At 39.3% G+C, this 25,621-nt stretch overlaps 1 protein-coding gene across 2 annotated transcripts in view; it reads left to right on the forward strand.

Moving 5' to 3' along the window:
* Window positions 1-25,621, forward strand: part of TPP2 (tripeptidyl peptidase ii) — a 109,587-nt gene that overhangs the window by 23,076 nt on the left and 60,890 nt on the right. For both annotated transcript variants that reach the window (XM_088961715.1, XM_088961716.1), the window contains exons 10-16: window positions 274-357; window positions 510-697; window positions 1,573-1,747; window positions 1,829-1,950; window positions 2,049-2,128; window positions 5,943-6,001; window positions 6,172-6,326. In XM_088961715.1, the coding sequence (XP_088817841.1) occupies window positions 274-357; window positions 510-697; window positions 1,573-1,747; window positions 1,829-1,950; window positions 2,049-2,128; window positions 5,943-6,001; window positions 6,172-6,326 (863 nt within the window). The remainder of the gene's footprint in view (window positions 1-273; window positions 358-509; window positions 698-1,572; window positions 1,748-1,828; window positions 1,951-2,048; window positions 2,129-5,942; window positions 6,002-6,171; window positions 6,327-25,621) is intronic.

Consider the following 25,621-nt stretch of genomic DNA (forward strand, 5'->3'; position numbering starts at 1 on the left):
AGGAGGTCATCAGTAACGGCCCTTCCATATCTTGGAGTTGTTTGTATTAACTTCATTTGAAAGTTAAACATTTTGATATAGCAGTAATTTCTTCATTTCTTGTCCATTGTGTTGTCAAAATTGTACTTGGTTATTGACTGGGGAAATAAACATGAATTAAGTTAGGAACTTAGGAATTAGGTTATTTAAGAAATTTCATAAGTGTAATGATTCCTAATTATCCATTGTAAACCTAATGATTGCTAATAAGCTGTTATATCTTCTAATTTGCAGCACAAATGTGATCTCATCAATATGAGTTATGGAGAGCCTACACTGCTTCCAGATTATGGGCGTTTTGTTGATCTTCTAAATGAAGTATAGTTTCCATGCTTTTCAACTTGTGCTTGCTGGCTGATTATCAATGCACTTTGCTTTTCCCTGTTTTCCCTTCCCTTGTCTCGTATGTATTTTTACCAACTTCAGAAATTTTGTAGAAGTGTAGATGTCACTGACAATTTTAAGTGTAGGTGGTAAATAAACACCGACTTGTATTTATCAGCAGTGCTGGCAACAGTGGTCCTGCATTGAGCACCGTGGGTGCACCTGGTGGCACCAGTTCAAGTATAATAGGAGTAGGTGCATATGTGTCTCCTGCCATGGCTGCTGGAGCTCATTGTGTGGTTGAAGCCCCCGGTGAAGGACTTGAATATACTTGGTACATTCTTTTCCTTGTAAGGATTTTGGTGTTAGTTTTGAGCAGTTTAGGGTTCTTTTTGAAAGGTATTACAATTTTTTGATGAAAGGAAACACCTGATTACAACCAGGCCATCAGAAATAGAAGGGACAGTCTAATACAGTAAGAGACTGTAATAAAAGAAACCCCACCCCCCACTTCACACCATCAGTCCCTTTAACAGATAAAGTCCTATTATACTCCAATTGATCTGAATCATCTGATAGAATAAATCTCATTTGAACCCATAGAAAGTGTTTTGCACAGACACCCAAGGTGTGCTCCTGCCCACTGCCTGATTGATGATCTCCTCAACCCATGAGACTTTCCATCAAAGATCTTCATATTTCCTTCCTTCCACACAGTCTGAATGACTGGATTAGGGATGGAAGCACATATTAATTTGCTTTTTATATTTGACCTTTCAGCCTCCACCCTTCCAGCATCTCTATGACTGAAGTAGGGAAGGAGCACAACAAATTTAAGGAAATGCTTCTACACTTGGCTGGCCAGTGGAGAGTGAATAAATATATGGTCTGCCAATTCTAGTTAAAGGATGCAGATGATAGATGTGGTGGCTTGCAATGTCATCCATCTTTTGGAAAGGTTATCTCCAGTAATGCACTTTCTAAGAGCAACAATCTGTGGAGATACATACCTTCATCCAATTCTGCCATTTCTTCCCAAAATTCATCCTTTCTAGAACATAATCCGGTTACGCCATTTCTCTTCAAACCTTGAGTAGTTTAAGGTTTTCAATGCATGTTCTATTGTAAGAGCCACTTGGGTTGATTGAGAGAGTGGATTTAAGTTGATTAAACAAGGGAATCACTTACACTTGGAAACACTGGATGCAGGTCTAGCCGAGGTCCGACTGTTGATGGAGATCTCGGTGTCTGTGTAAGTGCCCCTGGTGGGGCAGTTGCACCTGTCCCCACATGGACTCTCCAACGACGTATGCTTATGAATGGGACATCAATGGCATCTCCATCTGCTTGTGGAGGAGTTGCTTTACTCATTAGTGCAATGAAGGTTGATCTGATATGCTCTATTTTTATCACTGGCATGGACCTCTATTAATTTCTCTGACATTCTACCGTTGAATATATGCAGACCGAAGGTATTCCTGTAAGTCCATACAGCATAAGGAAGGCACTTGAAAATACCTCGGTTTCTGTAGGTGGTCTGCCAGAAGATAAATTATCTACTGGACAAGGGCTTATGCAAGTTGACAAGTAAGTTCTTCTATTGTTGTCCATAATTCCCTTTAACTGCAAAGATAGGCCAACTTGATTGAACTCTCTGACTGACTTTGACATGTATTTGATGGCAGGGCACTTGAATATATTAAACAATGTAGGGATCTACCCTGTGTTTGTTATCGGATAAAGATTAACCAAACTGGGAAATCAAGTATGCTTTCATTATCTGTATCTTTCCTTTCTATCACTTGGATGTCCATGGATATTGCAGAATTTTTCTAAGTTGTAGGTGAACATGCTGTCACGCTAATAATAAGTAATTTTTTACTGATGTCAGGCTTATAATAAATAATTTTTCAATGTGAAGCCCAGACAATTTCTAGTGTAGAAACTGAGAGAGGAATGCCACCCACAAGCAAGCATAGTAGGGCTACAGTAGTTGCAAAGTTGAACACACAACAATTGCAGAAACTAGGAATGACAGTCCAAAAATGAACTGCTGGATTGCAAGGTTTCATTCAGTTCATATAGACCTTTTTACAACAACAGTATTAATGACACTTACATGGGATGATGTAGAGGCTGCAGCACTTAATTATGAAGAAGCACAAGACAAATCTAGGAGGAACAAGAAAGTGAAGAATTCTCATGCTTGAATTTAGCTGTTTTCTTGTTTTGGTGATATCCTAGGTTGTTTCTCAGTCAATTAATGGTTTCTAGTGGATTATTATTGCTAGGAAGAGTCTTACAGGGTATATACATATTAGATAAAGTTATTTTGGGTTTTCCTTACTATTTTGGGATAGGGGTGTTTTTGTAATTTCAGGATTTTATTGGATCTGGATGACAACCTAAAATACAGCGTTATTATTGGCCACATCTCAAGAGGGATGTTGGGAGGTTTATACAAGGTTGCTATGTTTGCCAGACAGCTAAGGGGCATACCCAAAACACAAGGTTGTACATGCCATTGCCTAATCCAGAGGGTCCTTGGGAGGATCTTTCCATGGACTTTGTGGTTGGGTTGCCTAGAACTCAGAGGCAACATGATATAGTGTTTGTAGTAGTGGATCACTTCTCGAAGATGGCTCATTTTATTCCTTACAGGAAGACAGCTGATGCAACACAAGTAGCCAACCTATTCTTTAGAGAAGTGGTTGGACTACAAGGCATTCCAAAGTATATTACCTCAGATTGTGACAGAAAGTTCCTTAGCCACTCTTGGAGAACTTTATGGCGATGATTTGACTCTGAGCTACAATTTAACAGCACTTGTCATACTCAAACTGATGGGCAGAGAGGTTGTGAATGGGACTTTTGGTTATATGGTACACAATCTATCTAGTGAGAAGCCTAAACAATGGGATTCAGCTCTTGTACAAACAGAATTTGCCTATAATAACATGGTGACCAGATCTACTGACAAATCTCAATTTGAGGTTGTGTTTGGACACACTCCTAGACATACTTTAGCCTTGGTGCCACTTCCAACATTGCTAGGATATAGCGTCACAGCGAAGCACTTTGCTGACAAGATCATATCTATTCATGAGGAAGTAAACAAACACCTAGAAGAGGCCAATACCAAGTATAAGGAAGCAGCTGATCAGCATAGCGACCAAAAGTTTTTCAAGAATGGGATGAAGTATTGGTGTTTCCAAGGAAGGACTGGTTCCCTACAGGGCAATACAACAAGTTGCAGCCAAAGAAGATTGGACCCTACAAGATCGTGGCGAAGATTAATAACAATGCCTATGTTGTAGACCTTCCTACTTCCATGAATATATTTTGAACTTTCAATGTTTCTGATATCTTTGAGTACCATCCACCCATCTCTAAACTAGACTCGAGGGCGGGTCCTCTTCAAGTGGAGGGAACTGATGTAGAGGCTGCAACACTTAATTATGAAGAAGCAGGAGACAAATCTAGAAGGAACAAGAAAGTGAAGAATTCTCGTGCTTGAATTTAGTTGTTTTCTTGTTTTGATGATATCCTAGTTGTTTCTCAATCAGTTAAAGATTTCTAGTGGATTATTATTGTTACGTCTTACAGGGTATTTAGCTATTAGATAAGGTTAGTTTGGGTTTTCCTTACTATTTTGGGACATGGGTGTTTTTGTAATTTCAGGCTTTTATTGGATGCCGACCTAAATAGAACCCCTATATAAGAACATTATTAACTGCTGTTCAAAGAATAAAGAGGAGGATATTCAATTACTTCAAGCTTAAGAAAGCTGTTTATCTTCTTTCTTCACTCTTTTTCCTCATTCTCTTGAATTTCTCAAACAGTTGGGTGATTTTTCCCAACATTTCCCAATATTATACATAATCCAACATTTCCCAAAGGACTATTTGACTAAGACAATTAACAAAACATTAACTATTTAATGCAACCACAACCTACAAGATATAGGACGACTAAATGTATTCTCAACTACTAACTAAACATAAATATGATATTAATGACAACTTTGACTCCAGCAATGAATCTTCTAATGGACCTAACAACTTGGAAGCCCAAATCACCAAGTAGCCCAAGGTCCACAAAGCTGGCCCAGAACTCCTCTAAGTCTTCAAATTCAGGTTTAGAACTTGAATTGCATAAGCTGCCATTTGGCCCATCTTGATTGCCATAAGCTCCGAATGGAGCCATATTTCCTTAATAATTATCCATAAATTTCATAAGAAAAGTATAAATATCATTTAAAGTACAGAAAATCAACATATTCATGAGAAGAAAAAGAAGAAAGAAAAGAAAATTAAAAAAATATGGGGCATGAACCCCTATTTTTGTTATAAGAAAATAAAAATTGAAAAGGTGGAAGAAAGAAGAAGTAGATTTGGTGATTAAGCCCTAACAAATAAAAATAATAAAAGAAAAATACAGCGGTTAGCAGTGTCTTATCGGTTCATGTTTTGAAGTCTTTGAGGGTTCAATACAGCAGTTAGCAATGTCTGTGTTGATTAAGCCCTAACAAATAAAAAAATAATAAAAAGAAAATTGTATATAAACACACAAAATGAATATTTTAGTTTAATAATGTCTATTTTATAATTATAATCTAACAAATATTACAATTTAAAAGTATTTTATGACATGATATAAAAAACTGCTTGGCAATTAAGCAAGGCGAGCCTCCAAGGGTGCCTTGTTGCCTAGGCATCATCTTGACAAGTATGGGTACTTCTAATGGGCAAAATCAAGATAAACTTTGATGGTTGCTCTTTGGGCAACTCAGTGTCATCGGGGAGGGGGGGAGTTTGTTTTTATAGCTTTCCTTGGAACTTTTGTCTTAAGATATTTAGGGTCAATCAGGCAAAGAAACTTCTAAGCGCAGAACTACCAATAAAAAAACTTCGAAGTGCAGATTTCTCTTTCTCTCTCTCTCTCTCTCTCTCCTCTAGGTTAGTAATTGGTTGGTTGTTGACAAATTCTCAAGGACCTTGGATCCTAAGGCACCAGATTAAAGAATCAAAGGCTTGGGCTTCAAGCTTGAGCACCTTGTTCGGGTGGGTATCTAGAAAGACCAATTAATTATATTGCGGTTGCTTTTAGCTAGGAAGACGGTTGGAAGATATACTCTTGTGTCGGGGGTACTAGGTCTGAGGCGTTAGCCAACAGGTTAGTGTTCTGAACTTCTCTGATTGTGTTGGACTATGGGTCAGCATATGCTCATTGTAGTGCACCCTACTCTTGAATCACTGTCAAGAGTTGGGTCCCTTATATCTTTTTAGCACTTTTATTAGTAAGATATCTTTGACTGCTGTAACTGATAAAAAAATGTTGGGTCCCTTATATCTGAGTTTGTTTTTGTTTTTCCTGGATTATGGCCCTTTTGTATACAACTTGTATACCTTTCTCCTTTTTATTTTTATGCAGTGTATCACTACAGATAAAAAGAAGAAAATTTGTTACTCATCATCCATTAATGATGATGCTTTTTTAGATTCAAAATATTGAGTTTATGTTGACTGTCAGAAATATGAAGCTAATGTGATAAATTCATGATGTCTTACTGATCGCAGCCCCAACGTCACGAGGCATTTACCTAAGGGATGCTAGTACTTGCCAGCAAACTACTGAGGTGAGATCTTGAATGGGCTCAGTGGATTTTGCTTCCTTCATTTAACATTCATATATCCATCATGTGCCCTTTATATGAGATGGATATTCCATTGTTAACTGCAGCTTTTCTTCTTTTCTTCCTGCCTCCAATTTATTAGAGACTAAGACTATAACTTTTTGGCTTAACAGTGGACTGTGGAAATTAAGCCGGAGTTCCATGATGATGCAAGTAACTTAGAACAATTGGTTCCTTTTGAGGAATGTATAGCATTGCATCGTAGTGAAAATACAGTTGTTCGGACTCCTGAGTATCTGCTGCTTACACATAATGGCCGTACCTTCAAGTTAGTTTGTCCAATCCTATTTCTTGTTTTTCCTAAACAAGTCTTTATATGCTTTCTGTACACAGTTGCACTTTATGGGGCATGACTGTAGGCTATTACATGGTTCTTCTATTTCCTTTATAGCCATATGCAGAAATTGGTATGGTGATTGCTTGAGTTGATCCTTGTATAAGCATATCAATTCGGTCAATAGGTGCAATTGGCTTGAGTACATTCTAGGAATTTCATATAAAATGGAATAATGTAACATCATTTTGAGAGAGGATATGAGTGTTCTATGCTGCTATAAAACCTTTGTAAAAGTGTTATTCTGATACTTTGAGCAAAGAAACTTTTACCTTTTCTATGCAGCTAGTGACTAGAGTCAAATGCAGTCAGAAACTTTGGTGCTGGACAATGTATTATACAAGTTTCTCCATATATGAAACATAGATTGTGTATTTCTCTCAGTCTTAAGCATTTATTGAATTGTTTTTGGTTTCTTTTATTTGTGCCACTCAGCCACTGGTGGCGAATGGGAGTTGGGGCAGAGGCTGGGTTACAAGGGGTTGAAGGTGGGGTGAATGATTGGTTCTAATTGGCTGGACCCTTGGAGGTTGTGATGCGTTTTTTTGAACATCTTGTTCTGGTTGACTCTAATGTCAACTAACTCTTTTTCTAATGGGCACTGCTAATTGTGACCCAGACCGTATAGCTTACCACATGGTGAATCTGGCCCCATTATCAGATGGGGCCCACTTAAGAGAGGGTCTACACTAAAAAGCAGAATGATTAGATGCCTTTAGACAATCTGATTGATGAGCTATTTTCTGAATCTCATACTATTTTCCTTGAACTTCTTAGAGTGTCCAACTATTTGCTTAAAAGAGACACATTTTAGATAGAATCCATGTTGATGAGTGTTCGGCAAAAGTTTTAGTGCCGGCTGCCAACCTGACTAACCCTCCTTAATTTGGGCTTGGGACTAGCAGTGTAAGACAAGCTCACAGTGGTAGAGTTTAGAGACAAGCTCACTTCCAGATGTACTTTTTTATATTAATAAATTTTGTTTCTTATTGATTACCAAAAAAATTGACTAAATATTTTCAGGAGGCGTCCCATGGTGCATGTTGTAGAGATACTATGAGCTGACTTGGTTGAGAGCACATTTTTATCTTCTATCTTATGTACATTATCATTTCTTTCTTTCTTGTATACATAGTCTTTTCTTTTTCATTTTAGAGATGGGTACAATTGTCCTTATGTACTCTTTTGATATCTAATATAATTCCTTTGTTCAGATTCTCTTGTCCTTTTAAAATTGAATCTGACAGTTGTTTGCTGATGACATCCTTTTAATTGATGAAACTAATGGAGGATTAAATGCAAAATTAAGCTTATAGACAAATGTCTTATAAACAGGAGTTTTTAAAGTAAGTAGGAATAAAACAGAATATAATGCATTCAAATTTAAAAACAATAGGAGTGCAAATCAGGGCACACTGATGGAGATCAAAAGATAACTCAATGTGACCTTTTTTGGTACCCCGGTTAGATAATTCATAACAAGGGAGAGAATGAGGAGGATATTGCCCTTAGAATTATAGTAGGATAGAATCAGAAATGTGTATGCTGATGGATGGGCGGAAAACTAGAAACATTGGATCAGAAATGAATTCATTCATAGCAACTTAGGAGTAGCTCCAATAGGTGATAAAATGAGAGAAAGTAGAATAGATGGTTTGGACATTTGCATAGAAGATATCGACAGCACCTATAATAAGAAGTGGTTTGATACAAGTTGAAGGGGCTAAAAGGGCAAGGGGCAGACCAAAAAGGACTTGGGTGGAAGTAGTAAGATTTTAAGAAATGATTTAAGCACCAATAATTTCACAATAGATATGTCATTAAACAGAATGGACTGGTGAAACACGATTCATGTAGCAGATCTCATATAGATAGGACTGGATGGTGATGAAACACATTCTAGGTAGGAATTTAGGTTGATTTTTGGTCCACTCGATGATTAAGTTAGGATCCTGATGCAAGTGGTTACAAAAACATTCCCGTCAAATCTCAAAGAAAGAAATTTAAGAAAAGACATATGATGGCTGAATTGCAGAATGCACTTTTGACCAGAATAAGTGACTGTTTGTCCAGTCCAAGCTTGGTCAACTTGGTGGTAATTTGGCCAAAGTACACTTATAATGCTTTTTAACTCAATAAGATATATGAAAGTGGGCCAACTGAATGCTTCAAGGATGACTTATTTTTGTGTTTTGCAGGTCATGGTCAAAGTCATAGTCAACATGTTTGGCCCATGTTGGATTAGTGACTAGAGAGTTAAAAATTTTTCCTTGTATAAATAAAAAATTTCTGTTTTTATTTATGTTTGAATACAAGTAGGAAGTTGCTGTTTTTGTTTCTAATTGGTCTATTAAAGATTGTCAACAGGTCTTGTAAGGACTAAAAGGCAGCTCTTCTGTTATTATTATTCTTGTTGTTATTATTATTATTTTTATTATTATTACTATTATTATTATTATTATTTCTGCCAAGCGTTTATTTTTTCGTGAGGTGTATTTATTGTTCTTATTATCTTTCATTCAGTTAATGTTTATTGTTTGGTGTATTGGGATTTCTGTCAACAGTTCTATTGATTTGATCTTCTTTCTTCTAATCTTAGTTTATCCTCTTGGTGTTCCTTTTATTAGAAGTTATTTTGTTACAAATAGTAATTATTAAAAATGACAAGTCACTGTTTTTCTACAAACCGTAATTATGATTACTATAAGCAGTAATGATGAGAATTATTAGAAATAGTAAATCCAAGATTTACTGAAAATAGTGATCATGTGCTATTGACTATCATTCTTGAATTGCCTTGTTTTTAAGGATTTTTGTAGGCTTTTCAAGCATTTTTTTTATCTAAAAAAAAGTTCTACACATTTCTTCTAAAAAATCAAGAAAAATCAGAGATCACGATTTCTGCTTAACTGGTACATTTTTGTGCAAATCTAATTTGGCTCTCTGGACTTTTAGAGCTTCTTTTATGTTTTTCTTGATTAAAAAATTAAAGTTCTGTTGGATTGTATGGAGAATTGAGTTGGTGCCTCCTGTTTTCCTCTTCTATTTTTGCACCAATTGGGAGTTACTCTATTGCATCTTGATTGTAGGTCAAGGTTATCTATTTTAGGCCATTTTGGTGATTGAGGATCATTCATTCAAGTCTTTATAAAAAACCATTCATTCAAGTTATTTTGTCTCATCTTGAGTGGCATCAAGATGAGTTTGAATGTGTTTTTGCCGTAGGTTTCTATTGGCTTGATGAGGAAAGATGATGAAATTTCAGATCTGATCTCTAGATTAACAGGGGGAGAGGTTGTTTGGCAGTCAGATGTTTGGTGAATTGTCCAAATTGTTTCCAGTGTGAAGATTTGTTGTGCCTAGGGTTGCAAGTCGGTTTACCCAATTTGAGGAATTTCATTTACTTTAGGCTGGGGGTTCAGGCCCATTGAAAATTTAACAAACTCCCAAGTCCCAACTGACCTGACCCAACTTGCACCCTTAATTGTGCCTTATGCGTGTTTGATGAATGAAACACTCAACAGAGAGTATCTTAAGTGTTGGTCTAACAGTACCAGGCACTCATGTCTCTCTCATTTGAGAGAGACAATTTATATTTTTTTGATAGTAAGAAATAAATACGTTAAAAAGAAAGAGGATACAATCAGGGGAATAGATTTCACCCCAAAACACTACATCAATAGAAACCCCAACATCAATGTAACAGAATACCAAGAATACCAATTATGAAGTTCTAAAGTCAGCCACAATTTCTCAAAATCAAATCTGCTAAAGCAAAACTCAGAATGAACAAGGGTCCAATCAACAAGTGTAGACCTGATATCCAATACTAACTTGACATCATCTAAAAGCTTGTCTTCAAAAATTCACTTGTGTTGTTCTCTTTAAATACCCAAAGACCGCAAAAGTAATGATGCTCTAGAAAATTTTAGCGCTGTTGTTGCCTTCCAGTTTTGGCCACTTAGGGAAAAGAAAGAGAGACCACATACTCTGCAACCCTACATTGAATGAATAGATGGCATGTGTCTTCCTCATGCTCCTTGCACTTGACACTCCTATTTGGAATCTAAGAACCTTTCTAATGTTACAATTACCTATATGTTTTCTCCTCAATTGATGCTCACACATAACCTAAGGTCCGTTTGGTTCAAGATCAGGATTGGAATTGGAATCAGAATCACCTATTCCCAATGCATTTGGTTCATACGGGAATTGGAGTCAGATTCCGATTGTTGCTATTTGGTTCAACTAGAGGGAGGGGGGGAGGGGGAAGAAAGGGGAGGGGAGGAAGAAGAGGGATCTGCTAATACTGACCACCAATGGAATTTGCAGCGGTGACAGTGACAGAGGGGAGGAAGAAAAATGAAGAAGATAGGAGAGACGGGGAAAGAATGATCGGCTGGCGACCGGTCTTACCTCACCGGAGATGGTGGTCATCAGTAGCTACCTTGGATGGTGGGTGGTTTAAGGACTTGGGATTGAGTAGGGTACTAGAATGAGTGGTTTTCTTTTCCTCAAAAAAGGAGGCTGGAATGGGAATCACATTCCCGCACCAGGGGGGGGGATGGCCATTCTTGCATATATGCAGGAAACCTGTTCTGCCAAGAATTAGAATGGAGCTTCCATTCAGATCAACCAAATGACAGGAAATGAAATGGGCCATTCCGATTCCGATACCTGGTGCCTATTCCTGCAAACCAAATGGACTCTAAATTTTTTCTGAACAGAGAAGTTCTATTAAAGCAGTGAGGTGGGAACATGCCACAATGATATTCAATGAAGCCCTTTCATGCATGGGGAAGAAATCCGAAATTCCATACAGGCCTTGGAAACTTTGTGGATAAGGAAGAACCCTGATATAAAGATCTCCTTACAACATCCCTAGGTAGCTTTTCAGAAAATTGGTGTATTTCATTTTTCAAAATCCAGTGGGGCAAATGGTTCAGGGTCAAGGTGAAGATCTTGACTCTCTGATAGTTGTTTTGGAATCCAACATCAAATTGATTACATATCCCTATGGAAAAGAAAATGACTGCTTAAGGCCAAATGGGAAGCTATATCCACTGTGGTCGAGTTTCCCTAACTAATTTATGAACTTGTAAAGTTCATATCAATCTTGATGACCCTGAGTTGCCAAGGAAGTATAGTATCTATGAAAGTGTAATGGAATTGGAAATACTTCATAATGAACTTTAGACAATATGTTTATTTTTTAAACCACACATGACACATGCTTTTCTCTGATAGCTGCATATGTGTTTGTTAAATTTCATATATTAGACAGCTGGCCGGAATTGTGCAACTTGGTTCTATTTAGGTTGGGTTAAGGAAAACCATGGCCCTGCTGATCAAAAGAAAGAAAAAAGGTAAACCATTGGCCCTACAATCTCAACTCCAGTCTTGACCAAACCATTCCTCAACTTTATGTGGTTAACACAATCCATTCAAATATATGTGTTGAGAAAGTTTAGGCAAGGGTGTTTTTAGTCTTTACCTCTTCTCTTTGTACTCTTTTTGTATTTGGGTGCCCAAGTAGGGGCCTCTTTGTAATTTATTGAACAGTAACAACAACACAACACTCGACACATTCCTCTTCTTCTTATCCTTTATCTCTTTCTTTCTTTCTTTCTCATACAAACCCTAGATTTACAACACTAGTTTCCAACTTGGTATTAGAGCGGGTAAAGGCACTTGAGAATACTTTTCTTGCTGGCTCTCTTTCACGAGAAGAACTGCTGACATCAGACCGCTGTCGGATGACGACAGCAGTCTGTACAGGTGTCGGAAACAATACATGAATCATATATGGTTTGATTCGTCCTGATTTTAGAAGATATTTGGTATGACTCTTTTCTTTGTTTGAAGCTTCTATGATTTTCAATAGGTTTTTCAAGCAGAAAATCACAAAAAATCAGATCTGATGTCGAACCTTATACACTTTGTTTAATCAGTTTTTTGCTACAAAACCTAGACCTTTCAGGTTGCTTTTTACCTTGGGAGCAACTGGAAGTGGTCCCGTATTCTTCTAAGCCCTAGAAATTTTTTGGGAGATTTTCTTCTCCCTCTGTTTTGGTGCCAACTTAGTTTTTTGGCCTTTTTTGTCTCTTAGCCATGTGGTGGCCTAGTTTCTTGGGTCCTTAGCTGTGGTTAAGTATTTAGGGCCCCTTTTGGTTGACGCGGAAGTATTTTGATAGATTATGGAATCATCTAAGGATGTATAGATGGTTTCTAGTGTGTTCCTTGGAAGTGCAAACATTTCTAGTGGTATTATGATAACTACTGTTAAACTTGATAGAACCGACTTTTTAGGGTGGTACCAATTTGCTAAACTTACCATCACTGGGAGAGGTAAACTGGGATTCATCACAAGAAAGGAGGTGAAGCCAAATCTGGAAGATCCGAAATATGCAAATTGGGAACAGGGTAACTCCCTTGTAATGTCATGGTTGATTTGCTCAGTGCAACCTCATATTGCCCGAAACTACATGTTTCTTCCAACGGCCAAAGATATTTGGGATAGAGTTGTTGCCACTTATTTCCAAGTTAAAAATACTGCTAGAGTGTACCAGCTTTGGAAGGAAGCTTGCAGTATGCGTCAGGGGGAGAGGTCTGTGGCTATGTATTTCTTTTCTCTACAATCTATCTAGGAGGAAGTGGATCACCTGAAGACTCTTGTATGGAAGGACCCTGAAGATGGTGAGCAATATCGAAAGTACATAGAGGAGAATAGAGTCTTTGATTTCTTGGCTGGCTTGAGTCCAGAGTTTGATTTTACTAGGCAACATATTCTTAGTGCTGGCATTGTCACTCTTGCTTCTGCATACTCCCTTGTACAAGGGGAAGAGAGTAGAAGGATAGCCATGGTGCAACCTCCTATGATTGATCACTCTACCTTTATGTCATCTTGATCCAAGCAAAATACTAGTAAGCACCCTATTATTGAGAAGGTTGAGGATGTGGTTTGTGATTATTGCAAGATGCCAAGACATACTATGGAAAAGTGTTGGAAGCTCAATCCTCACTTAAAACCAGAAAAATACAAAACTGGGAGGAATGGAAATGCTCACTTGGTTACATTTGGTAATGATGCTCAACCTTCTGATGCTCTTGACTCCTTTGATGTAATAGACAAACTTAGGGATATACTGTTGCAGCTGGAAAAGGGTGGTAAATCCTCCTCATCTAGTTTTGGACTTAGTAATCCATCTAGTTCATATGCCAAGACAGGTACTGCACTTGCTTATTCCACATCTTTTAGTCCTTGGATTGTAGACTCCGGGGTTAATGCCCATATGACTGGTATGCCTTCACATTTGTCTTCTTATAAGTTAACCCCAAGTAAGGGCAAGATTACTTTTGCTGGTAGATCTTAGACCCCTATTTCGGGTCAGGGTGAAGTCAAACTCACTCATAACCTTTCTCTTGAACCGGTTCTTCATGTGCCCTAGTTTTATAAAAGTTTGTTGTCTGTTAGTTCTCTTACAAAATCCCATTAATTGACCAGTGACCTTTTTTCCTACCCATTGTGTTTTTTAGGACTTGAGCATGGGGAAAAAGATTCGAAGTAGGCATGAAGCTAATGGAGTCTACCTCTTTGATGGACTTTAGAGTATGGATTATCGAGCCAGATTGAGTCTTATTCAAATGAGAAAATGAGTCTTTTGAAATTATGGCATTGTCGTCTTGGCCATATGTCTTTCAATTCTGTAAAGCTTTTGTTTCCAAGCTTATTTGACTCGGTGTCAAAGTTGAACTTTGAATTTGAAGGTTGACATCTATCAAAACAATGTAGAATCGCATATTTGGATTATCGAGCCAGATTGAGTCTTATTCAAATGAGAAAACGAGTCTTTTGAAATTATGGCATTGTCGTCTTGGCCATATGTCTTTCGATTCTGTAAAGCTTTTGTTTCCAAGCTTATTTGACTCGGTGTCAAAGTTGAACTTTGAATTTGAAGGTTGACATCTATCAAAACAATGTAGAATCGCATATTTTGTGAGTAGTAAAAGAAGTAATGCCTTTCATAATTTCATTTGATTCATACTGATGTTTGGGGCCCATATGCTATCCATTACATGGGTGGGTATAAATACTTCATCCTCTTCGTTGATGACTATAGTCAATATACATGGCTCTACTTGATGAAAGGTTGAGATGAAGTTCCTATGGTGGTTCAAAACTTCATGAATATGGTAGAGATACAGTTTGAGAAAATTGTTAAGATAATAAGATCTGACAATGCCAAGGAATACTTTGAACATTCTTGACAGTGTGGCCGGCTAGAAATAAGAGGAAGAGAAAAGAAGAGAAAAGAAGAGAAGAAGAAGAGAGAAGGGAGAAGAGAAGAGAAGAGATTGGCAATGGAACCGTGCTGGCGGCGCCACCTTCTATTAGTATATATAGGACGACTAAAATAAAAGGGGAAAAGACCCTTGTGCCCCTTTGTAAGTGAAGTACAATAATTAAAAAAATAAACAAAGACATTAATCAACCAAACAGACCCTACCAAGACAAGACTAAAAGACAAGAAATAAAATAAACTATTTCAACACTCCCCCTCAAGTTGGAGCATAGATGTCAATCATACCCAACTTGTCACACAAACCATTATGCCGCACATGATGAAGACCCTTGGTGAAGATGTCTGCAAGTTGTTCTTCTGAGCTAACATATGGTGTGCATACTTCTCCATTCACAAGTTTCTCTCTAATAAAATGCTTGTCCACTTCAATGTGTTTCGTCCTATCATGGAGGAATGGATTAGTTACAATGTTGATAGCAACTTTATTATCGCAACAGAGTGACATAGGGTTACTAATTACAAAACCCAGTTCATCTAACAGGTTTCTTATCCACATGATTTCAGCAACCCCATGAGACATGGCTCTGTATTCTGCTTTAACACTGGATCTAGCCACCACACTTTGCTTCTTATTTCTCCATGTGACCAAATTTCCTCCTACAAAGGCACAATACCCACTGGTAGACTTTCGGTCATCAACTGCCCCTGCCCAATTAGCATCAATATATACTTCCACCTTTAAATGTCCATGTTTCTAGAACAACAAACCAGCTCCAGGAAACTTCTTGAGGTATCCAAGGACCCTCTCTGCAGCTTCAAAGTGAGTTGTCCTAGGGTTGTGCATGAACTGGCCAAGGACACCCACTACATAAGCAATATTTGGCCTAGTCATAGACAAATACAAGAGTCTCCCTACAAGTCTCTGAAACTTCTTCACATCTTTCACGAACTCTCCCTGACTGTCTCCCAGCTCATGGTTAGGTTCAATTGGTTTCACCCCTAGCTTGCCAGTATCTTTTAGTAGGTCCAATACATATTTCTTTTGAGAAATAAAGATGCCCTTTTTAGAGCGGGCAACTTCAATTCCAAGGAAATAACGTAAGGGTCCTAGATCTTTCACCTCAAATTGAGTGGCTAAGAATTTTTTTAGTTTCTGTATTTCAGTCTTCCAATCTCCTGTGATCACTATGTCATCCACATACACAATTAAAGCTGCAACTATCCCTTCACCTTTCTTCACAAACAATGTGTGGTCTGATTGGCATTGTTTGAACCCTATCTGTTGAACTGCTAAGTGTAACTTACTAAACCAAGCTCGAGGTGATTGTTTCAACCCATATAAAGATTTTTTTAACCTGCACACTTTCTGCTCACTGCCTTTGGCACAAAAACCTAGAGGTTGGGTCATGTACACTTCTTCTTCTAAGTCACCATTCAAGAAGGCATTTTTAATGTTCAATTGGTGAAGTTCCAGTCAAAATTTGCTGCCAACAAAAGAAGAATCCTAATAGAGTTCATCTTGGCTACTGGGGCAAATGTCTCTGCATAGTCCACTCCATATACCTGTGTAAAACCTTTTGCCACTGGTCTGGCCTTGTACCTTTCGACAGTTCCACCGGCCTTGTTTTTCACTGTGAACACCCACTTGCAACCCACTGGTTCCTTCCCTTCAGGAAGATCCATCAACTCCCACGTGCCATTTTTGTGTAATGCATCAATTTTTCCTTCATTGCATCTGTCCATTCAAGTTTGGATAAAGCTTTTGCCACATTCTTAGGAATCGGGATACTATTAACAGAAGAGAGGAATGCACGATATAAAGGTGAAATATGGTCATAGGACACAAAGTGAGAGATGGGATGATTAGTGGTATAGGATCTAACACCCTTTCTCTTAGCAATAGGAACATCAAGATCATTAATGACATGGGAATCAACATTGAGAGGTGCAAACATATCAATAGGAACAAGTGTACCTGGCTGATAAGAAGGATCTACTTCCAGTGAATCCGATGATGTTAGTTGCATAGTGTTAGGTTCCACGACTCTTGAACTCTACTGGATTTTGTGGCGACGGAGAAAGACACAGAATGGAGGAGGATTAGGTAGAGGAGGTAGTTGAGCCTGGATGTGTTTCTCCTTAATGCTACTCTCTCCCTGAGGAGAAACCGAGAAGAAAGGTTGGTTCTCAAAGAAGGATACATCAACGGAGGCATAGTACTTACAAGAGGTGGGATCATAGCAACGATACCTTTTTTGAGATAAAGGGTAACCAAGGAAAATTCAAGGAATAGCATGGGGATCAAGTTTACCCCGAGTAGGGGACAAGTTATGAACAAAGCAACGACACCCAAAAACACGAATTGGAATGAGAGACAACGGAGCTGTGGGAAACAAAAGCTGATGTGGGGCCTTAAACTCTAGTAACTGAGATGACATATGGTTGATAATGTACGTGGCACACAGAACAACATCCATCCAAAAACGTTTCAGAACATTCATATGGAGTAACAAGCCACGAGCTACTTCGAGAAGGTGCCGGTTTTTTCTTTCAGCAACACCGTTTTGTTGTGGTGTTCGAGCACAAGGCTTCGTTGAATAGATCCACTCGAAGCAAAGAATTCCGTGAGATCACTATGGAAGTATTCTTTTGCATTGTCTGACTGGAAAATATGAATTTCAGTTTGGAACTGGGTAAACCCAAGTATAGCTAGAGTAATCATCAATTAAAGTAATGAAGTACTTATAGGCAACCTCAGTAGGTAGAGTAACAGTGCCCCAAACATTAGAATAGACAATATGAAACGGAAATTCAGATCTTTTATTTCTTAAAGGAAAAGAGTTTCTACAATGCTTACTCAATTGACACGTCTGACACTGCAACTGACTCACTAACAAGGAGTTAAACAACTTGGGAAACATAACTTTTAATGACTCAAAAGAAATATGACCAAGACGACTGTGCCATAAATAGGCTTGACTCTCACAGGACGAACTCAAGGACTCTGTAGCCGCAAGACCAGCTTTATTCTCCAACACGTAGATACCATCTACCATGCTTCCTCCACCAATTGTCTTCCCCGATGCCAAATCCTGAAACACACATGAAGGCGGAAAGAAGGTAACTGAACAGTTCAAAGAGTGATACTACTAATGGAAAGTAAATTTATAGGCAATTTAGGAACATGCAACACATTAGAGAAGGTAATACCGAGTGGGAGAGATATGGTTCCGTGGCCGGCTGTGGTGGAGAATGAACCATCGACCAGTCTCACCTTATCTCTCCCAGAGAGAAGGTTGTATGCCTGAAATAAATTTGACTTACCGGTCATGTGGTTCTAGGCTCTAGAGTCAATTACTCAAGGAGAATCAGATGTATGAGATGACACATAGAGAGCAGTGGCAGTGTTACCTGATGTAGACGCAAAGGAGGTAGAAGGGGTAGGTCCAGAATCCATCTGGCGAAGAGTCCTACCATTTAACTCCAAATGGTCACGAAAGGAGTTGATAATCTCTTCCTTAGGGTCAGAATTGGGACTAGTCTCTAGAGATGCCATATTAGCTGAGTTATACCTTTTTTGATTTTGCTGAGTTGGTTTCTTACCCTGATCAGATGTTGACTTCTTACCCAAATCCTGTGCCCATTTAGGTTTTCCATGGAGATCCCAAGATTTGTCTCTGGTGTGTCTTGTTTCTGCCAACGAGTGCACCAAAGTTTACTTTTGTCATCTGCTCTCTTCTGTGAATCACCCTTCTTAAAGGAACCTCCAACATTAGTATCTATACTTCCCCGAATAGCTAGGGCAACTGGCTCACCCTCTGCACAATTCATCACACTTCTTCTACTCTCTTTTGATTGGACTAAGGCATAAACGTCCTGAACTGATGGCAAGTCTTTACTTCCCAAAATCTGTACTCTCATGGATAGATATGAAGGGTTCAACCCCAAGAGAAAAGCAAATACACGTTGCTGAGAGACAAGTGACTTGTATGCCTTTGCATCTTCATCACACTTCCTATTTACATTCTGATAGTGATCCAGTTCTTTCCAGATCGATGTCAGATCTGAATAGTACATAGAGACTCCTCTCCCCCTCCTTGCAAGTAGAGGACTCAACTTGCAGTTGGTATATCTTGGCATAGTGCCTTTGCTTTGAATAAGTAGACTTCGCTTGTTTCCATATTTCACAAGCTGTTTCAGCCCACATGAATGTCTTTCTTACTTGTGGCAACATGGAAACCAAGAGCCATGACATAACCATACTATTTTCTTGGTTCCACCTATCATATTCAGCGCTTCCACCCTTCAGTTCCTTCACTTTTCCATTAATGTATCCTATTTTCCCCCTAGCTGTAATGTAGAGTTTTATTCCCCTAGACCACTCAAGGTAGTTTAGTTCATTGAAGGGGATTACAGCCATGGGAAAACTCATATCCATTCCCCCATTCAGTCCATTATGGTTTCCTGAAACCCTCAAAGTAGCAGTATTCTCAGATGACATGGTTAAAACAGACAATCAGTCCCAAACACTGGACTTAGGATCCCTCCTTACTTCAAAAAATAAAATTGCTCCACACACGTACTCAGTCCACACCCACACACTCGGGTTTGAAATCAGTCTGAGAATTAACAATACCAATTTCAGGACAAAAAAAGGCAAGATTCGACAGATTTCAGACTTGTACGGTTTAACAGTCTCAACCTACCAGCCTTCCAGAATGTCTAAGAACATTCATCAGTAGGAGATATCCTTAACACTTATAATCAAGCCAAAAAATTGAGATAACAGGACATCCTTGACCTACAGTCACTTTAACATAGGAACAGGATCACACGATCCAAAAAAAACAAGAGGTATAAACCTCACAAAGGTCTGACAACATTCAGCAGCCCAGATTCATTTGGTCCACGACCAAGGAGGGTAAGGAAGTGAAAAAAGGACTGTACCAGTCGTAGATCTGTTTTCTTCAGCCCAGATTCAGATCTCTGTTCCGCCCAGATTCAGCAAGTTGGAAAAGGAAGACTGTTCAATCTGTTCTCTCAGTCAGTATTCCCGCTCTGATACCATCTTGACAGTGTGGCCGGCTAGAAATAAGAGGAAGAGAAGAGAAGAGAAGGAGAGAAGGGAGAGGAGAAGAGAAGAGATTGGCAATGAAATCGTGTTGGCAGCGCCAACTTCTATTAGTATATATAGGGCGACTAAAATAAAAGGGGAAGATACCCTTGTGGCCCCGTGTAAGTGAAGTACAATAATAATAATAAAAAAAAAGACATTAATCAACCAAACAGACCCTACCAAGACAAGACTAAAAGACAAGAAATAAAATAAACTATTCCAACAAACATGGGGTAGCTGAAAGGAATGGTTGAAGTTTCTCGAGGTTTTTTGTTCCAGACTCATGCTCCCACCCGTTTGTGGGGTGATGCTGTTGAGACAACATGTATCTCATCAACAGACTTCATTCAAGGACCCTTAATCTTTAGTCCCCTCATCAACTTCTCTTTCTTGATGAACCTCTTTTCAATCTCCCCCTTTAAAATCTTTGGTTGTGTTTGTTTTGTTATGATATGAGTCATTCCCATTGTAAATTTGATCCTAAGTCAATTAAATGTGTCTTCCTTGGTTACTCTCCTGTCCAGAAAGGCTATAGATGCTTTGATGCTCTCTCTCTGGCAAGAGATATGTCTCTTAAGGATATTACCTTTTTGGAGTCTTCTTTTTTCCAGTCATCCCGTCCTCTTCAGGGGGAGAATGCAAGTGAAGATCAGACTCTCTTCTGCCTTCATGTCCCTGTCTCTTTTGTTCCTCCTCCTTGTAAGATGATATTCCTTCTCCTCCTCCTCTTCCTCCTGTGTATCGGCTTCGGTCCTGGCAGTAGTTTTCCATCAGCCGCAGTAAGAGGGTGGCTCCTAAAGTAGAAGCCTATCTCACATTCTGATCTTCCAGACTCAGGTAATCTTGAACCTCCTGATAATTCTATTATTGATCTTGACCTTGATCTTCCTATTGACATTTGAAAAGGGAAGAGGACATGTAGCAAGTATCCTATTACTAACTATGTGCCTTATGATGCTCTCTCACCTTTCTATTGTGCCTATATTTCTGCCATCTCTTATGTTTCCATCCCTCGTAGTGTTACAGAGGCAATGCAGTCCCCTCATTGGAAGGAAGTTATGAACCAAGAGATGGAGGTCCTAACAAAGAAGTAGACTTGGGAGGTTATTCTTTGTCCTAAGGATATGACTCCTGTTGGGTGTAAGTGGGTCTACACTGTTAAGCACAAGGCAGATGGCTCAATTGAGAGGTACAAAGCTCGACTTGTAGCCAAAGGATACACACAAACTTATGGCATTGATTATCTGGAAACCTTTGCTCCAGTTGCTAAAATGAACTCTATTCGTTGATCATGTCTCTTGCTGTTCATTATTCTTGGCTTTTATATCAAATGGATGTGAAGAATGCCTTTCTCAATGGGGACTTACAAGAGGAAGTGTATATGGACTTACCACCTGGGGTGAGCTTGCTTTCCTAACAGTGAAGGAAAAGTTTGTCGCTTGAAGAAGTCCTTGTATGGGCTTAAGCAATCTCCTAGAACTTGGTTTGACAAGTTCAAAAATGCTATCTTAAAGATTGGGTTTTCTCAATCTCAGGTAGACCACATTTTATTCATTAGAAGAGTTGATGGAAGAGTAACAATGTTGATAGTATATGCTAATGACATTGTTGTGACAGGTGATGATATCACATGTATCTCCCATTTAAAGTCCTTCCTTGCTTCCGAAATTTAGATTAAGGACCTTGGTGATCTCTAATGCTTTCTTGGCATTGAAGTTGTAAGATCTAAGAAGGGAATTTTTCTGTCACAAAGGAAATGTGTTCTTGACTTGCTTAATGATATTAGGAAATTAGGATGTAAACCTGTAGAAACTCCAATTGATCCCAACCACAAATTGAATGTTACTGAAGGAGAAGCTCTTCTAGATAGAGGGGTATATCAGAGATTGGTGGGCCACCTTTTGTATCTCTGTTTGACTAGACCTAACATATCTATTATGATTTGGCCTGCCTTTGAGTTCTGCTAGTCTGATAACAACCAAGAAGAGAGAAGAAGAAAGAAGAAAGAAAGAGAGAGAGAAAGGAGGAGAAAAGGAGAGAAGAAAAGTCTGGTTCAAATAAGGGAAAAAATCACCTCTCCCATTCGGCCAGACATGTTTTATATTACTAACATGATGGAAAAAGACACATCTGCCTTTACTTAAGTGAGGGACACTAGTTCTAATATAATTTTACAGATCAACAACCTCAACATAAGTATAAAGATAGAAATACCCCTACACTAACACTCCCCCTCAAGCTGGTGAGTATATATCATATAATCCTGGCTTGTTACATATGTAGTCCACTCTTCCCCGACTCAACCCTTTTGTAAATAAGTCTTCCCACTGGTTCCCTGTGCTAACATATGCAATGTCTATCACTCTATTCAGCACCTTCTCTCTCACAAAGTGGCAGTCAACCTCTATGTGCTTGGTTCTTTCATGAAACACCGGATTACAAGAAATATGAACTACAGCCTGATTGTCACAATAGAGCTTCATTGGAGTGTTAATATTGTATCCTATCTTCTGTAGAAAGTTCCTTAGCCACACTAATTCACAAGCAGTATGTGCTATAGATCTATATTCTGCCTCTGCACTGCTTCTTGCCACGACTATCAGCTTCTTACTTTTCCATGTCACCAAATTACCCCCAAGAAAAGTGCAATAGCCTATGGTAGACCTCCTATCAGACATAGAACCGGCCGGTCAGCATCAATATACTCTTCTATTTCAAGTTTTCCACCACTTTTGTATACTCTTCTATTTCTGCATGAACTGACTTACCACATTAACCACAAGCGAAATATCTGGCCGAGTAATGGTTAGGTAGTTCAATTTACCTACAAGTCGCCGGTATCTGCCAAGGTCTTCAAACACTTCACCCATATCACTGCTCATCCTAGTATTTGTTTCCATAGGTGTTTCGGTTGGTTTAGCACCTAACAAACCTGTTTCCTCCAGCAAATCAAACACATATTTCCTCTGACACAAATTAAATCACCATGCAAAAAAAGCATTCTTGATATCAAGCTGATAGAGGGGCCAATCATACATAGCAGCAAGAGAGATCACAACACGAACCAAACCTATCTTAGCAACTGGGGAGAAGGTCTCTGTGTAGTCAATACCATAGGTTTGGAGTACCCTTTTGCAACCAATCGAGCTTTCAGGCGCTCAACACTACCATTAGGTAAATACTTAACAGTATAAACCCACTTACAACCGATAACCTTCTTCCCAGGAGGAAGAGTGGTGAAGTCCCAAGTATGATTATGAATTAGAGCTGAGAGTTCTTCCATTGCACGACACCACCCTGGAGAGGCAAGGGCTTCCTAGACATCCTTAGGGACAACAACTGAGGATAACAAAGAGATAAACTGGTGATGGGAAGCGGAAAGGTGAGTGAGTGAAACATAATTAGAAATAGGATGAAGGGTACAAGTGCATTTACCTTTCCACAAGGGAATGGGAAGATCAAGATCAAATACTGGGTTTGGGGCAGGTGTGGAGACAACTGCCTGATCTGTCGACGGTGATGGAGCTGGAGGAGTAGCAGCCCGTACATGTGGGCGATTGTATACACTTGACGGATAGGTGGCCGTTCAACAGGTGGTGGCACTGGAGGCAAGGACTTGGTCACGACTGGAACAAGGGGAATAGAATTGACAATTGGAAGTGGAAGAGGGGGAGGTGATGAGGAGGAAGAAGCATCACCGGACCCCAAGAAAAACGGAGCCAACTCAAAGAAAGTAACATTAGCACACACAAAGGAACGCCGAGAACTAGGATGATAACACTTATACCCTTTCTGGGTCTGGGAGTAGCCAAGGAAGATGCACTTAATGGATCGTGCATCTAACTTGTCCTTCCCGGGGCCCAGATTATGGACGAAGCAGACACACCCAAAAACTCGAGGAGAAAGAGGAAACAGAGACAAGGTGGGAAACAAGGTAGTGAATGGGGAATGACCATCAAGGATAGACGTTGGCATTCGATTAATCAAGAAGCAAGAAGTAAGCACCACATCACTCCAAAAGGGTTTGAGAACATTCATGTGATGCATGAGGGATCGAGCTGTTTCCTAAAGATGACGGTTCTTTCTCTCATCCACCCCATTTTGTTGTGGGGTGTAGGTACATGAGGTCTGATGTATAATGCCATGTTGGTCCAGGTATTCTTGAAATGATGAAGATAAATATTCACGGCTTTTATCAGAATGAAAAATTTTAATGTGAATACCAAATTGGTTGCGAATCTCAGCATAGATTTTTTTGAAGATGGTAAACAATTCACTCATTTCTTTCATTAAATAGAGCCACGCCATCCTTGAAAAATCATCAACAAAAATATCTATATCCATTGTATGACATCACTTTATAAGGACCCTAAACATCTGAATGAACCAAAGAAAAAGGACTCAACACATGGTTAACAACCCTAGGATTAAAGGGAACACAATGATGTTTCCCCAATTGACACGACTCACAATCTAAAATAGAAAGTTGACTCAATGAAGGAACCAAAGATTTCAAAACTTTCAGCGAAGGATGACCAAATCGATAGTGCCACTAGAGAGGAGAGAGAGATGACTGGAGAGCTGTTGATGTTCTTCCACCACCGTCAAGATAATACAATCCACCGGTTTCATGCCCTCTACCATTCTTCATCTTCGTCTTGAGATCCTGAAAAACACACATAGAAGGGTAAAAAGTAATAGAGCAATTGAGTGACTTGGTCAACTTACTAACAAACATAAGGTTAAACGGAAATTTAGGGACATACAAAACTGAGGGTAAAGATAAGGGGGTCAAGTTAACATTGCCAACACCACAAATCGAGGATGTGGAACCATTAGCAAGGGTAACAAATTGTGATGTTGAGCAATGAGAGAGGGAAGAAAACACACCTGGAGTTCCAGTCATGTGATTGGAGGCTCTAGAGTCAACAATCCAGGGATTGGGTGTGGATACCAAACAAGCCATACCTGAGTGTGCGAAAGTAGCCGTGTTTTGCTGAGATGTGGATTGGACAAACCTCTCATACTCATCACGGGGAACACTCACCATCTCCTTTTCGGGATCATCTGTGGATGTAGGAGGCATCTGATCAAATGAACGATTCTCTTGTCTGAAACTGGTGCCACTAGTCAGGGCATGATTGGCCCAAGTTGAGGGTGGACCATGCAAGTCATAGCAATAATTAATGGTATGTCCATCCATACCACAATGAGTACATCTCCTCGGACCCGAGCCACGTCCTCTGCCACGGGCTCCCCCTGAATCTCTACCTCCAATACGACCACCACCACGGCTATATGTAGGTCCACCACCACCACTCCGGCCATATATCGGACCATTGCTACCACCACGACCAGACTGAGCTCCTCGAGCTCCACCTCTAACACCACGGCCCCCTGACACTGCAAAGGCTGATCTATCATAAACATTAGAGTTCTCAGTAGATCCAATGGAAGTCCTCCGAAGTCGAGCAAACCCCTCTTCTAAGGAAGGGGGAGCTGACCCTTCTAGTATCTGAGTCCGCACTGGTTCATACTCAGATTTTTGCCCCACAAAAAATCGAGTCACATCAAGCTGTTTCTTTCTGTTGTTGCTGAATTTTGACATCAGAAGTGAGGGGGTGATAAACATTCAACTCATTACGTATTTTTCTCATACTAGCATAGTATTCCTCAAGACTCTGATTGCCCTGTTGCAGATTAAAGTATTCTTGATACAGCTGATATACTCTGGTTGTATTGTCTTGACCAGAATACAACTTCTTAGCATGGTCCCACACATCTTTGGTAGTGTCAAGAAACATGAAATT

The sequence above is a fragment of the Nelumbo lutea genome, chromosome 1 (assembly GCF_056320005.1).
Source record: "Nelumbo lutea isolate HS-2025 chromosome 1, American lotus-T2T, whole genome shotgun sequence".
Classification (NCBI taxonomy): Eukaryota; Viridiplantae; Streptophyta; class Magnoliopsida; order Proteales; family Nelumbonaceae; genus Nelumbo; species Nelumbo lutea.